Source organism: Hemibagrus wyckioides, linkage group LG24 (genome assembly GCF_019097595.1).
Source record: "Hemibagrus wyckioides isolate EC202008001 linkage group LG24, SWU_Hwy_1.0, whole genome shotgun sequence".
Classification (NCBI taxonomy): Eukaryota; Metazoa; Chordata; class Actinopteri; order Siluriformes; family Bagridae; genus Hemibagrus; species Hemibagrus wyckioides.
In genome coordinates this window covers 17766747-17779955 of record NC_080733.1, presented here as the reverse complement: position 1 = coordinate 17779955, position 13209 = coordinate 17766747, and the positions used below count along the sequence as shown (strand labels likewise).

The window sequence follows — 13209 nt, the reverse complement described above, 5'->3', positions numbered from 1 at the left end:
CCAATTAAATAATTAACTAGCTTATTTATCTGTTTATAAACAGTAAATGTATTAATGTTAATTTACTTTTAATGTTTATTTATTTATTATTTTTTAAACCAATTTAATAATTAACTAGCTTATCTATCTATTTTTAAACAGTTCATAAATTAATTTGAATTTAATTTTAATGTTTATTTGTTTATTTATCTATCTATTTATTTATTATTTTCAAATAATAATAAACCAATTAAACAATGAGCTAGCTCATTTATGTATTTTAATTTTAAATAAATATTGATTTAAAAAAAACTTTATTAATATTAATAAATATTAATAAAGCAACTAATTTCAATTTTGGTTAATTTATTCATATTAATATATTGATTTATAGTGATTCTTTAAAGACATATTTGTTAATAAATAACGTTTTACATTTTGATATTTTTTAATATTTCTCTGTATATTTTTTATCTCTTTTCTTATATAGATAAAATCAGGATATCATCGACAACATAAAACATCTTAAATATGAATGGTTCTTAATTTTCTTTAATCACAATGTTGTTTCAAAATTAATCACTTATTTCTGTAATATTTTTAAAAATATTTTTCTAATATTCCTGCAGTATTTTTCTAATGCTCAGACAATATTTCTATAATATTCCTACATTTTTTTTCAATATTTCTATAATATTTCCTCAACATTTCTGTATATTTATAGCAGCGTTTTATCTGCTTTCTTAAGCAGATAAAATCAGGATATCTTCGAAACCAATAACATAAAGGAATATTTATTATTTTCCTTTAATCACAATGTTATCACAAAATTTACTCACTTATTTTTATGCATTTTTATCTTCTTTTTTTTTCTTTTTCAAATCTTGTGCTTAACTTCTGACTGAAACATCAGGCTGAAATAAATATCCCAGGAACATTAACTGGACCTCTGTGGAGATGTGAGCACATGGCTGATGTTATGTTTGTTTTTCTCTTTCTGTCTGTAGTTATGGATCCTCTGAGGGGTCTGAACTCCGTGCAGCTTCAGGATCCTCTTTCCAAACCTCTGGATCTCACCAAGCAGATCTCAGAGGCTCTGGATCTGGTGAAGAAGAAGCCGAGTCGGAGCGGCCGGTTCTTGGGGAGCCGCGGTCTCCGTTCTCCTCGATCGGAGTTCAGTTATGAGTCCGCGTCTGTGCCTCTAAACTCCACTCTACGAAACGGACTCGCCCACGACCCTGTGACAACGTTTATGAGCGCTACGGAGAACATCCAGACTGATGGAGTGACTGGAAAAGTAACTAAGTGCCGCAGGGCGGGAGAGAAAAGAGAAAGGAACGCCGCAGGGTTTCAGGACGCTCCTTCATCACATTCCAGTTTCCAGATCCCGTTTCCTAATGTCGAAACCCTATCATCAGAGTGTTCCAGACACGGACGAGTGGAATGCATTTCCAGTGACGACAGCGTGATCGAGGTTCCTGTGAGCAACGGTGCCTTGCTGATGCACAGAGTTACGGAAAACCTGAAACAAGAAAAAGAAAGGATGGAAGATTCTTCTCCCATCATGACAGAGTCGGACGTGCTTCAGGACAGCGACTCGCTTGAATCCAGAAATGTACTGTCTACCTCAGAAGCAGAAAATGCAGACTTTAAACCGACACAGAACGGATCGGGATCGTCGTCACCATCGTCATCGCTGAGCCAGAAGAGGGCGCCAGAGACTAAGAAAAATAGAAACCAACAGAGGGCTTCAGCAGGCAAGAAAGCAACAGCGAGTGTGGCGAAGAGGAGGAAGAAGAAGAAGCGCTCGGGAATATCCTCGTCACCGTCTGCGTTTCCATCCCACGGACCCGAGATCAAGCTGAAGTTTGCGAGCTGTAAGGAGGAGAAGCGAGAAGGCAGAGGGAGCGCTTTCGCACCGTACGTCCGCGTGGAGTTCTCCGCCTGCACTGTCGTCAACTTCGAGGAAGAAGGCAACGTCCAGGTGAAGACGCAGCGGCAGGTGGCGGCGTCCCCCGGGGTCGTTCCCACCACCTCGTGTTTACAGCTGGGACGCCTCGGGTCCGAGAGCAGGCGTCAGACTGGCGAACTCTGCTGCCTGTGTGGCTGCACAGCCAACATCGCAGGATTAGGAGACCTTCACGGACCATACCATCCCAAAGAGGCGTCCACGGATCTCCTGACAAACGGACACGAGGACAGCGGTGCAAAGAGGACGCGGCTGTCGGACGAGCGCTGGGTTCATGAGGACTGCAGTATCTGGTCAGCGGGAGTTTTCCTGGTTAAAGGAAGGCTGTACGGTCTGGACGAGGCGGTCAGGCTCGCACAGGAAACCGTGAGTTTATACAGCAGAGCTTTACTTATTGGTTATAAAAAAAAAAATCTGGTGTGCAGGTTTTCCTTCAGGTACAGGGCAAAACACCTGAGAAGTCCAAACCCACCTGGACGTCTGGAGAATAAAACCTGCTGAGATCTACGAAATCTCTCGCTCTGTTACTTAAATACTAAATATTTACTGTACTAAATAATTTGTAAGCCTTTAGTATTATATCTTCAGGATTTATCTAATAATTCTGTAATATTTCTATTTTATTCCTCCAATACTTTTCTGTATTTCCTCTAATATTTCTAATAATCCTACATTATTTCTGTAATATTTCCCCAATATTTCTAGAATATTCCTACAGTATTTCTATAATATTTCTAAATGCTTGTATAATATTTCTATTATATTCTTACAATATTTCTATAATATTTCTCCAATATTCCTGCAGTATTTCTATAATATTCTTAGTTGTTTTATCAAATATTTCTTCAATATTCCTCCAATATTTCTATAATATTCCTACATTTTATTATGTAATATTTCTATAATATTTCTCATTTTTTATCTAATATTTTTTATAATATTCCTATAATATTTCCAAATGTTTATCTAATATTTCTCCCATATTCTTATAATATTTCTATAATATTCCTCCAATATTTCTATAATATTCCTAAAGGTTTTGTCTAATATTTCTACAATATTCCTAAATATTTATGTAATATTTCTATAATATTCCTAAAATATTTCTATAGTATTCCTAAATGTTTATCTAATATCTAATCTACTATTTTTATTATGTTCCTAAAATATTTCTATAATATTCCTGCAATATTTCTTTAATATTTTCCCAATATTTTTTGAATATTCCTGCAATATTTCTATAATATTCCTCTAACATTTCTCCAATATTTAACAACTCAGCTTTTCAATGAAGAATAAAGTGGAATTTAAGTCAGAGTTTTGCTGAACTCTTTTATTAATAAATAAGTTATATCAGTTCATATCAGATGTCCAGCAGCTCTGTTAGTTTAAATCAGGATGAACACAGATCACAGCAGCGTGACCCGAGACAGAGACACAGTGAATAAACGACATACAGGGCTGTGGAAAGATCATAAATAACTTCCGGTTTCCAAATCGAGTGCCTTCGACATTCGAGTCACGGCAGAACAAGGAGAAAGGTTCTCCATGCTGGTGTGATGAGTATCGTTAGAGAATAAACGCTTGTCTATGCAGCTACTCATCATGTTGAATGTTTCAGGTGTGCTCGTGTTGCCTCACACGTGGTGCCACGCTGGGATGCTTCTTCAAAGGCTGCCCCAATAAATACCACTTCCCCTGCGCGCTCCAGGCTGGTGAGCTCTTCTCCTTTCTACTTACTGAAGAATCAGAATCAAATTGTGTCATATTCATATTCACTGCCAAATATCCAATCACCACCTCAAGAATCGAATCGTATCAGATTCAGCGGGATAGTGGAATATTAAATCGTTATGTTAAGAATCAGATTGAATCAGATTCAGTATCTTCATTAAATATCGAATCGTTACCTTTTAGAATCGAATCGCATCTGACTCAGTCGTATCATCAAATATCGAATCCTCACCTTAAGAATTGAATCGAATCAGGTTCTGCATCAGCATCAAATTATTGAACCGTTAAGAATCAAGTCAAGTTGAATCAGATTTAATATCCTCAAATATTGAATCGTTGCCTTAAGAATTGAATCAAACCAGATCGAATTGTTTTGTTACCTAAAAATTGAATTGATTTGAATCAGATTCAGTATAATCAAATATTGAATCATTAGCTTATGAGTCAAAACTGAATCAGATTCAGTGGTAGTGTGAAATATTGAAACATTATTTAAGAATCAAATCAAATTGAATCAGATTCAGTGGTATCGTGAAATATTGAATCATTATTTAAGAATCAAATCAAACTTAATCAGTGGTATCGTAAAATATCGATTCGTTATCTAAAGAGTCGAATCGAATGAAATCAGATTCAATATCATCAAACATTGAATCATTAGCCTATGAATCGAATCGTATTAGATTCAGTGGTCTCATATAATAACTTTACGTCTATCAGATCTTTCTGTCATCCTGTCACACTTCTGTTGTCATCTTCGCATCTCGTCCTCACTTTTCCATCATCTGTTTTGATTTTTTTTTTTTTCATTTTATTATATCCACATTTACAGTGAACACAGACTCGTTCTCATTTTCATCTAGAAATTTTCCCGAAAGCTTCCTTCAGTAGTTTTTTCTCTCTGTGGTCATCTCACATACTCTGTGTAAATAGACATGAGATTCAACAACATCTAATGCAGGAGCAGCGTGTCTGTACATGCACGTGTGTGTGAGAGTGTGTGTGTGTGTGTGTGTGAACTCTTCACATCACATGTCTTGTTTGAGCACTTTTGTTGTTGTGATTGATTTTTTGTTTGTTTTTGTGGCAGGATGTGTGTTCAACGAGGAAAACTTTACTCTGAGATGTCCAAAGCACAAGGTAACACACACACACACACACACTTTATTAAGATCTTAGTCAGTATTAGATCTTCGTTTTGGTGGACCCAGTGTTTATCATATGTTTTAACAGTATTATTTTTATTTTATTTTCTATTATAATTTATTATAATTAACTCGGCGTGTGTTCCGGCTCTAACTCTCCTCCTCCTCTTTGTTCTCGTTTGTTGTTTGTCCCTCAGAATAAACCCGGACTGGCCGTGAGCAGACTGCAGAACAGGTGACCCCGTAAAGGTGGAATTCCATTATGGAATTTTCTTCTTCTTCTTCTTCTTCTTCTTCTTCTTCTTCTTCTTCTTCTTCTTCTTCTTCTTCTTCTTCTTCTTCTTCTTCTTCTTCTTCTTCTTCTTCTTCTTCTTCTTCTTCTTCTTCTTCTTCTTCTTCTTCTTTTTCTTCTTCTTCTTCTTCTTCTTCTTCTTCTTCTTCTTCTTCTTCTTCTTCTTCTTCTTCTTCTTCTTCTTCTTCTTCTTCTTCTTCTTCTTCTTCTTCTTCTTCTTCTTCTTCTTCTTCTTCTTCTTCTTCTTCTTCTTCTTCTTCTTCTTCTTCTTCTTCTTCTTCTTCTCCTCTTTTCCCATTATTGTTTTTAGCTTCAACAATGCCTTTTTTCCAGATTAACATTTTTTTTTATTTTTACATTCTTTAGACTATTTAGGCAGAAATGATGTGATTTTGTTTTAATTTAATTTATTGCATTTAAAATAAAAATTTTAATAAATAAATAAAAAAAAAGTTTATAATGAGGAGCAGTGTCAAAGATCAGATTTATAATGATAATTTATACAGATTTATAATAGAACAGATTTACACCCCCCACATCTCCTGTTTTTGTTTTTCCTTTTTTTCCCTTTCATGTTTTTCTTTCTCTTTTCCATTTTTTTCTTTTCCTTTTTCTGTCTCTTTTTTTGCTTGTTTTTACCTTTTAAAACTTTTACATTTTTTCCCCATTGTTTTTATTTCTGCTTTTGTTTGCTTCTCACCCTCTTTTTCTTTCTTTCTTTCTTTCTTTCTTTCTTTCTTTCTTTCTTTCTTTCTTTCTTTCTCTCTCTCTCTCTCTCTCTTTTTTCTTTTTGGCTTTGTATATTTCTTGAACTATTCAAGTATTCAAGTGAAACATGTATCTTTTTTCTTCCTCCCTAATCATCAGAAAAGGGAGCAATGTGATGAATGTTAGTAGAAAGAAAGAAAGAAAGAAAGAAAGAAAGAAAGAAAGACATATTAAAGTATAGCTATAAAATATTGTAAACCAAAATAAAGTCAAAAATAAAGACAATAAATGCTTTTAAATCCTAGAATGATGAGGAGGAGGATGATGATGATAATAATAATAATGATGATGTGATGATGAGGATGATAATAATAATGTTGATGATAATGATAATGATAATGAGGATGATGATGATGATGATGATAATGTTGAGGATGATGATAATGATGATGATGTGATGATGAGGATGATAATGATGATGATAATGATGATGATAATAATAATAATAATAATAATAATGATGATGATGTGATGATGAGGATGATAATGATGATGATGATAATGATGATGATGTGATGATGAGGATGATAATGATGATGATAATGATGATGATAATAATAATGATGATGATGATGATGTGGTGATGAGGATGATAATGATGATGATAATGTTGAGGATGATGATAATAATAATGATGATGATGATAATGATGATGATGATGATGATGATAATGATGATGATAATGATGATGATAATAATAATGATGATGATGATGATGTGGTGATGAGGATGATAATGATGATGATAATGTTGAGGATGATGATAATAATAATGATGATAATGATGATGATGATGATAATGATGATGATAATGTTGAGGATGATGATAATAATAATAATGATGATGATGTGATGATGAGGATGATAATGATGATGATGATAATAATGATGATGATAATGTTGAGGATGATGATAATAATAATGATGATGATGATGATGATGATGATGATGATAATGTTGAGGATGATGATAATAATAATAATGAGGATGATGATGATGATGATCTGGTGTTTGTGTGTGTTCTCTCTGACAGGTGAACTCCAGCGTGATGATCGTGATTGAGAGAGAGAGAGAATTACATCAGGGTTATTTTTTTTCTCTACATAAAATGTAGAAGTGTTTACATTTTCCTCACACGCAGAGGAACATCTCTGAAACCGAACTGCCTTCAACTTCTCCTTCATCTTCTCCTCCACCTCCATCTTCTCCTTCTTTCATTTCTCCTTTATCTTCTCCTACACCTTCTCCTTCTCATTCATCTTCTGTTCCACCTCCACCTTCTCCTTCACCTCCACCTTCATTTTTCTCCTTCATCTTTTACTTCTCCTTCCCACTCATCACCTGCACCTTCTCTCCCACCTTTATCTTCTCCTCCACCTTTACTTAATTCTTCATCTTCTCTTTCATTTTCTCCTCTGCCTTCTCCTTCTCCTCCACCTTCATCTTCTCCCCATCTTCATCTTCTCCTTCTCCTTCTTTATCTTCTCCACCTTCTCCTTCATCTTCACCTTCTCCTTCTTCTTCTCCACCTTCTCCTTCACCTTCACCTTCTTCTTCTCCACCTTCACCTTCTTCTTCACCTTCTCCCCCACCTTCTCCTTCTCCTCCACCTTTTCCTTCTCCTCCACCTTCACCTTCTCCATCTTCTCTGCCGCTGCCTTTTATAAAGAACTAATCAGATGTTTTGCGAGTGCTGAAGGATCATCATATGACTCCACTGAGGCAGATTCTCTTCTCCAGCCTTGCCTTGTTCCTTTATTACATCATTTTTTAATGTTAATTTTCATCTTTTCCACCAAAACTGTGTTCAGTTTTTTTAAATTTATACTTGACAAATACAGGTGCTGGATTTCTTTTTGTTATTTTTGTTATTATTATAAATGTGAACTTTACATATCTATTTTTATGATTTAAATGAAAACGTTAGTGTTAATCCGTGGAGCTGTTGATTATCCAGCTGTTGAGATGTTTTGGTCCGTGGCTCGGTTGTCACTGTCTGTGTCAGACGCCGGACATGTAAGTGTCCGTCTCAGATGGCAGATGTGTCGGTCTCCTCCTGGGGCGCCGGACGTGTCGGTCTCCTCCTGGGACGCCGGACGTGTCAGTGTCCGTCTCAGACACCGGACGTGTCGGTCTGCTCCTGGGACGCCGGACGTGTCAGTGTCCGTCTCAGACACCGGACGTGTCGGTCTGCTCCTCGGACACTGCACTGGATGTGAACGTATTTATTCTATTTATGTGGGATTAATGTGGATGTGTATTTATTCACAGATGAACAACCTCAGCTGAAAAGACGTCATGCTTTTTGGCAGTTTAGTAATGCAGGGATTATTATTATTATTATTATCATTATCATTATTATTATTATTATTATCATTATCATCATTATTATCATTATCATTATTATTATCATTATTATTATTATTATTATTGTTCAGGTGATCAGACGTCTGTTGCACTTTTTGTCCAGGAGACCTGAGTTTTGGAGAAAACCTGTTCACCCAATGCCTTTTTTATGTCTGGAGATTGGAATAAACATTTTTTACACTCTGTGTGTGTGTGTGTGTCCTGATGGTGGCGCTGGAGTTACTCTCTGAAGATGAAACTGGAGGCTCAGTTCAGGACCTGAATAACAATTCTCTCTCTCTCTCTCTTTCTCTCTGTATTTTCATTGTTATTGCTCTCTTTCTTCCATCACTCCTGGTGTAATTATCTGCACTCGTTCACTTGAAGCTGTTCAGGGAGAATTATCTCTAAATCCTGTGTTAATGATGCGTTACCATGGCTGCGGTGTTCATGGGCAGAGTTACTCTGAGCAACCAATCACTATCACCATTGTTATTATCGGCCAATCACTGATCACCATTGTTTTTATCGACTGATCACCATTTACTATTGTTCTTATTGACCAATCACTGATCAGCATTGTTATATTTATCGACCAAACACTGATCACCATTGTTCTTACCGACCACAGGCCATTGTTCTTATTGACCAATCACTGATCAGCATTATTGTTATCCTCCAATAACTAATCAGCACTGTTCCCCTCAACCAGTCATTGATCACTATTCTTCTGTTCTAAGTGTCATCAAACATATCTTCCTCTTGTTCTAATTTGGAGTTTGTGATCGATCAGGATGAATCTATGAATATGAAAATTAGTCTTTAACATAACTTAGCAACAGCTAGGACCTTTCTCCATCACTCTGACCTCTTTCCTCAGTCACACACACACACACACACTGTCCTGCTGCAGCCTTCTGTCTGAGAGCACAGAGAAACACACACCCACACACACACACTCTTACATTCTTTCTCTCACACAGCTTCAGACAAAAACATGTCCACACACACATGCTCTCTCTCTCTCTCTCTCTCTCTCTCTCTCTCTCTCTCTCTCTCTCTCTCTCTCTCTCTCTCTCTCTCTCTCTCTCTCTCTCACTGTAAGGTTTGTGTGAGAAACTCTCAGAGTTTACGCCTTTCAGGAAAATAACACTCAGACTTGACCCCAGGGTGGTGACCTTTGACCCCTGAGTGGTCAGAGCAGCGTGATGTTATCAGGCTGAACAAACACAACAAGCCACAGGTGTGTGATGATAGCAGCCTCAGCAGATTCGCTCCCAAACACACACACAATGGAGCAACACGAACATAAACAACTCCAGCGTGAGGGAGGAACACACACAGCATCGTCACGCCACATCCAGATAACACACACTCACTCAGACACATTCACACTGTGTGTGTGTGAATGCGAGTGTGTGTATATGCGAGTATGTTCAAGTGTGTGAGCATATGTGAGAGAGAATGTGTGTGTGTGTGTGTTCTCTCTACACTTTCCCTGAGCTCAGCCATTCTCTCTGCAGTTGGTGACTCAGCTGTTGTTCACACTTGTGCTCCTCAGCAGGTTCCTCTCGCGGCTCCATTTAGCTCCTGTAATGTTAAAGATCTGCTGATTCGTGCAGCTGAAGACGCGCGACTCTGTGCTAAGACTTTTACTGACCACAGCAACATCATCTTATGCTGCTGGGTTTCTTTTACAGGCAGGAATCTGGTGTTCCTACTGTGTTTGTTGTTCTGAGGCTCTGGAGGTTTATAATGGTGAGGTGTGTCTGGATCGAGGTTTAGTGCCTCGTTAATTAACGACCCAGGACTTGATTAATTAGTTAACGATTTAACTAATTCTGGGAGCAGCACAGTGAGCTGAACTCTCTCTCTCATTATTAATAGAAGTAAAGCTGTAGAGCTTCCAGAGCAGCATCTTACATCATCACACATCTTCAGATCTTAATGAGTTACATTCAGCAACTTAATTCATAAACAAACAAATAAATACACTCACATACACACACACACACACTCTCACACTCTCTCTCTCACACACACAGAAGTGAAGATGGAAGGTGACGGAAGGTGTGGAAGGTGGAAGATTGTGAAATGAAGGTGTGGAAGATGAAGGATGAAGGTATTATTATTATTGAAGGAAGATGTAGTGGTGATGTCCAGTGAAGATGAAGGTATTATTGATGAGAAGGTGTGAGAAGTGTGAGGTATTGAAGAGTGAAGGTATTGAAGGTGGTGTGTGGGTGAAGGTGTGGTGTTGAGGTGAAGGTGTGTGAAGTGATGAGGTGGTAATTGGTATTGAAGTGATGAAGGTATTATTATTGGTGAAGGTGAGGGTGTGAGGTATTGAAGGGTGGTGGTATTGAAGAAGTGGTGTGGTATTGAAGGTATTGGTACGAAGGTGAAGGTATTGAAGAAGAAGGTAGTGAAGGTGATGAGTGAAGTGAGTGGTGTGAAGGCGTGAAGGTATTGTGTGAAGAAGAAGAATGAGATGTGTGTGTGAAGGTAATGAAGGTGTGTGAAGGTAATGAAGATGTGTGTGTGAAGAAGGGATGTGAGGTATTGGTGGTAGTGAGAAGGTGTGGTATTGAAGAAGGGTGTGAAGGTGGTGGTGTGAAGGTATTGAAGGTGTGAAGGGTGAGGTGATTGAAGGGTGATGAAGGTGTTGAAGTATTGAAGGAAGTGAAGATGATGTGAAGAAGGTGGTGGTATTGTGTGAAGGTGAAGATGATTGTTGGTTTGAAGAGGATGATGAGTGAGTATTGAAGGTGTTAGTGAAGGAAGGTGAGTATTGTGAAGAAGAGGAAGGGTGACAGTGTGAGGGGTAGTATTGTGAGAGTGAAGGTGATTGGTATTGAAGAAGGTAGTGAGGTATTGAAGAAGGCCAGTATTGTGTGAAGAGCGAGGCAGTGTTGAAGGGTGGTGAAGGTGAAGGTAGAAGGTGGTATTGTGAAGAAGGTGAAAGGTGACAGTGGCCGAAGAAGAAGAAGAAAGAGAAGAGTATGGTGTGAAGGATGAGTGTGTGTGTGAAGGTAATGAAGGTATTGTGAAGATGTGAGGTGTGTGTGTGAAGAAGGGTGAAGGTGTGTGTGTGAAGTAGGTGTGTGTGTGAAGGTGGTATTGGTGTGTGAAGGGTTGGTGTGTGTGAAGGGTAGGTAGTGTATTGAGTATTGTGTGGAAGGTGAAGGTGTGTGTGTGAAGGGTGAAGGTGTGTGGTAGTGTGGGGAAGTGAGGTATTAGTGAAGGATGAAGGTGTGTGTGAAGGTATTGAAGGTGTTGGTGGGGTGGTGTGGGGTGGTGTCAGTAGTCAAGAAGTGGTTGTGTGTGAAGGGTATTGAGGTGTTGAAGAAGTGAGGTGTTGAAGGGTGGGTGTTGAAGGGGTGAAGGTATTGTGAAGGGGCGTGAGGTGATTGACGGTGAGGTGAGGGATGTGGTGTGTGGTGGGTGGTATTGTTATTGTGAAGAGGAGTGGTATTGAAGAAGAAGGTGTGAAGGTGACGAAGGTAGTGGTATTGAAGAAGGATGAAGGCGTGTGTGTGTGAAGAAGATGAGTAATGTGTGAAAGATGGGATAATGAAGAAGGCGAGAGTATTATTAGTGGGTGAAGTGTGTGTGAGGTGTGAAGGTAGTGAAGTGTGGGTGCGTGTGTGTGAAGAGTGGGATGAGTCAGTATTGTCAGTGGGATGAAGGTAGTGATCGTGGGGTGAAGGTGTTGAGGTGAGGGTTGGTGAAGGTGAAGGTGAAGGTGAAGATGACGTAATGTGAAGGCGTCGAGGTCAGTGGTAGGATGAAGGGTAGTATTGAAGATGGTGAAGGTGGTATTGGTGAAGGAAGGCCGAAGGTAGTGGTAGTGAAGGAGGTGAAGGTATTATTGTGAAGGAGTGATGGGTGATTATTGGTGAGTGATGTGGGGTGGTGAAGGTGACGAAGGTGGTGAGGTATTGAAGAAGGTATTGAAGGTATTTAGTGAAGGTGAGGTGTTGGGGCGAAGGTATTGAAGAAGGAGTGAAGATATTGAAGAAGGCGAAGGTATTGTGAAGGCGAGGTATTGAAGTGAAGATGTGTGTGTGTGTGGAAGGAAGGTGAGGTGTGTGTGTGGAAGGTGAGGTGTGTGTGTGTGGTGGTGTGGTATTGAGTGGTGTGTGTGTGAGTGAAGGTGTGTGGGCGGTGGGGTGTGTGAGTGGTGAAGTGGTGTGGGGTGGTGATGTGGTGGTGAAGGAGGTGGTGTGAAGGAAGTGAGGTGGTGATGATGGTGAAGGAAGGGGAAGGGTGGTGAGTGGTGAAGGTGAAGGTGTTGACAGTGAAGGAAGGGTGAGTGCGTGTGGGGTCAGTGAAGGTCATTGACGAAGTGAAGGTGTTGAAGGTGAAGGTGGTGATGAAGGTAGGGTGATGGTGGAAGTGAGGTGAAGGAAGGGTGGAGGGTGAGTATTGGTAGTGAAGGTGAAGATTATTGAAGGTGAAGGTGGTGTGAAGGAAGGAAGAAGGTGGTATTGATTGGTGGTACGAAGAAGGTATTGAAGAAGGTGGTATTTGTGAAAGGTGAAGGTATTTAATGAAAAGTAAATAATGTCATGTGAAGAAGTGGTAATGGCGGTTAAGTATTGAAGCGGGATAATGGTGTGTGTGAAGAAGAGTGAAGGTGTGTGTGAAGTGGTGAGTGTGAAGGTAGGTGTGTGTGAAGAGTGAAGTGTGGCGAAGGTAAGATGAGTATTGGTGAAGTGAAGATGATTGAGAAGTGGTGTTATTATTGAAGAGGAAGGTGGTGTTGAAGGAAGTGAAGGTATTGATGGGTTGAAGGTGTGGTGGCGGTTGGTGAAGGCGTGGCGTGAAGCGGGACCGAAGGTATTGTGTGAAGTGAGTATTATTGTGAAGCGAGTATTGAGTAGTGAAGAAAGTGAGTATTGAAGGTGAGGGCCATTGTGAAGGTGAAGAAGGAGTGAAGGTATTGTGAAGTGAAGGTAGTGTGTGAAGTGGTAT

General features: G+C 39.0%; 1 protein-coding gene across 3 annotated transcripts in view; it reads left to right on the top strand.

Moving 5' to 3' along the window:
* si:ch211-165g14.1 (transcription factor 20) overlaps positions 1 to 7326 on the top strand; it is an 8335-nt gene extending 1009 nt beyond the window's left edge. For 2 of the 3 annotated variants that reach the window (XM_058378394.1, XM_058378395.1), the window contains 5 exons: positions 987 to 2314; positions 3570 to 3663; positions 4773 to 4822; positions 5025 to 5076; positions 6920 to 7326. In XM_058378394.1, the coding sequence (XP_058234377.1) occupies positions 989 to 2314; positions 3570 to 3663; positions 4773 to 4822; positions 5025 to 5066 (1512 nt within the window). In that variant the 5' untranslated portion in view covers positions 987 to 988 and the 3' untranslated portion in view covers positions 5067 to 5076; positions 6920 to 7326. The remainder of the gene's footprint in view (positions 1 to 986; positions 2315 to 3569; positions 3664 to 4772; positions 4823 to 5024; positions 5077 to 6919) is intronic. The other variant, XM_058378396.1, reaches the window with a different exon arrangement.
* The last annotated feature ends 5883 nt before the right edge of the window (positions 7327 to 13209 follow it).